This window comes from Lineus longissimus, chromosome 5 (assembly GCF_910592395.1).
Source record: "Lineus longissimus chromosome 5, tnLinLong1.2, whole genome shotgun sequence".
In the NCBI taxonomy this organism is placed as follows: Eukaryota; Metazoa; Nemertea; class Pilidiophora; order Heteronemertea; family Lineidae; genus Lineus; species Lineus longissimus.
The window spans coordinates 13,948,357-13,950,247 of record NC_088312.1 but is presented as its reverse complement, the minus strand read 5'-3'; the positions used below and the strand labels follow the sequence as shown (position 1 = coordinate 13,950,247).

Sequence of the window (1,891 nt, the reverse complement as noted above, 5' to 3'; positions counted from 1 at the left end):
ATGGAAGACAGGTAGGGGGGCACGATCAGATGTACGGCTATCGATCGTATCTCGAGTCCACCCTCTCGTTCTCGAAGGCAGCAAGAAGTGACCAGCTCCAAATTGGTGGATATTACAAGAACACAGCGAACTCCGATCTACAGGGTAATACCGTGAAAACAGGAACAAGTGCAAACAAAGGCGCCAATGCTCGCTTAAAGTGGACTAAAGGCAGTAAAACGGTAGAATGCCTGGGGCAGATTCACAACGAACTCTTTGCGGAGAAAAATTAATTCTGAGTCAAGTAAAACTGACGGTAAGATTGGTGAGACAAGACCCCAGTTTTGTCTTAATTGCCAAGGATAACAACTAGGAGTACACGATTAGTTTGGAGGAAGCGATTTTGAAAATCAATATCAAAACTATTGCCGAACATGTTCGCCTTAGCCATGAGGAATGTCTTTTGCAAGGACCCGCCAAATATCCCGTAACATCGGTTCAAATGAAGTTTTATACACGTGGCGCCAACCGTTCGGATTTGTCAGAAAATAACTTGTTACAGGGTCGTTTACCGGGAAGAATCGTCGTAGGATTGGTGGAGTCCAACGCTTTCAACGGAACGCAGGACAAGAACCCGTTCAACTTTCAACACTTCAATGTGTCGAGTATTACGTTGCGACAAAACCGAACGCCAGTACCGTTTGAAACGATCAAACTCGATTACGGCAACGATCAGTTCCTACCCGGTTACTTCACGGTATTACACGGAACTAACGTTTGGGGAACTGACCAGGGAATAGGTATAAACGCGAACGAGGATTATCCGAAAGGATACGCTCTCTACGTCTTCAACCTGTTAGCAGATGATTCAAACGGTTCCAATTTCAACTTGGTACGTGAAGGAAACATAAGTCTTGACATTCGTTTGAAAGAACCAGCCGATAAGAGTATAACTATTGTAGTTTATATGGAATTCGACGCTATTGTGGAAATTGACAACAATCGCACAGTCACCTTCAATGAATAATAAGGAAATCGATCGTCTTCTCAAACGACATTTGGAAACACGAACAACCTTCGTTGAAGTTTGCGCGGCTGATACACTGCCGTTAGAGCCAAGAGACAGAAAACCATGTGCATACGTTGTGAATACGGACATCGCTTCCGGTTGAGGCAAACATTGGATTGGTTTTTACTTTTCTCCAAATCAAATACCCGAATATTGATCCGTACGGCTTTTTGCCAGCTGTATCAACATTCTACGATTTTCTAGGCACAAGAAAACATTACAGGCGAAATACACGCATGATCCAAAACCCACTCAGTACAGTTTGTGGACAACACGTTATTTACTATATTTTCCAAAAATGTAGAAGCCACACCATGCGGGATATAGTGAACAGTTTTGATAAGAATCGTTTGAACGAAAACGATGAAATGGTGAACAATTTTGTGACAAAAACATTGCCGCTGATCATAAAGCAGTGTTCGATTCCATTTTCCTCCATTTCCACATCGCAAAAAGCTTAAAAGAGATATTGTATGGGGCAGACTGACAGCATATATAACAAGCGCATCATGTATCCATTAATAATGTGTATCTCTTCTTGTAAAATGAATATCATTTGTAGAACTTGTTGGCTGAATGCATGTAAAGACCATACGCGAGCAAGTATAGATTTTTAAATTGAGTAATTTTTTTTTTTGACGAACTGATTAGCAATTTCCTAAAAAAATAAATTATTAACGAATTAGATAGTTGCACGCGTGTGGTTGTTAACGGTTCATTTAGAGCTCATCTGAAACCCCGATATAGGTTTCATTGCTTACTATGCAACTTATGTAAATGTCAAAAGAGTAAGACCAATGAAGAAAATGAAATGTTTCCTACCTTTGCTGTTGTGAAGGATGC

At 40.8% G+C, this 1,891-nt stretch overlaps 1 protein-coding gene across 1 annotated transcript; it reads left to right on the top strand.

Moving 5' to 3' along the window:
* The first annotated feature begins 481 nt into the window (after positions 1-481).
* On the top strand, positions 482-1,006 carry LOC135488515 (uncharacterized protein F54H12.2-like). The gene has a single exon (XM_064773153.1). It carries the CDS (start codon positions 482-484, stop codon positions 1,004-1,006), a length of 525 nt encoding a protein of 174 aa, XP_064629223.1.
* Positions 1,007-1,891: the final 885 nt, after the last annotated feature.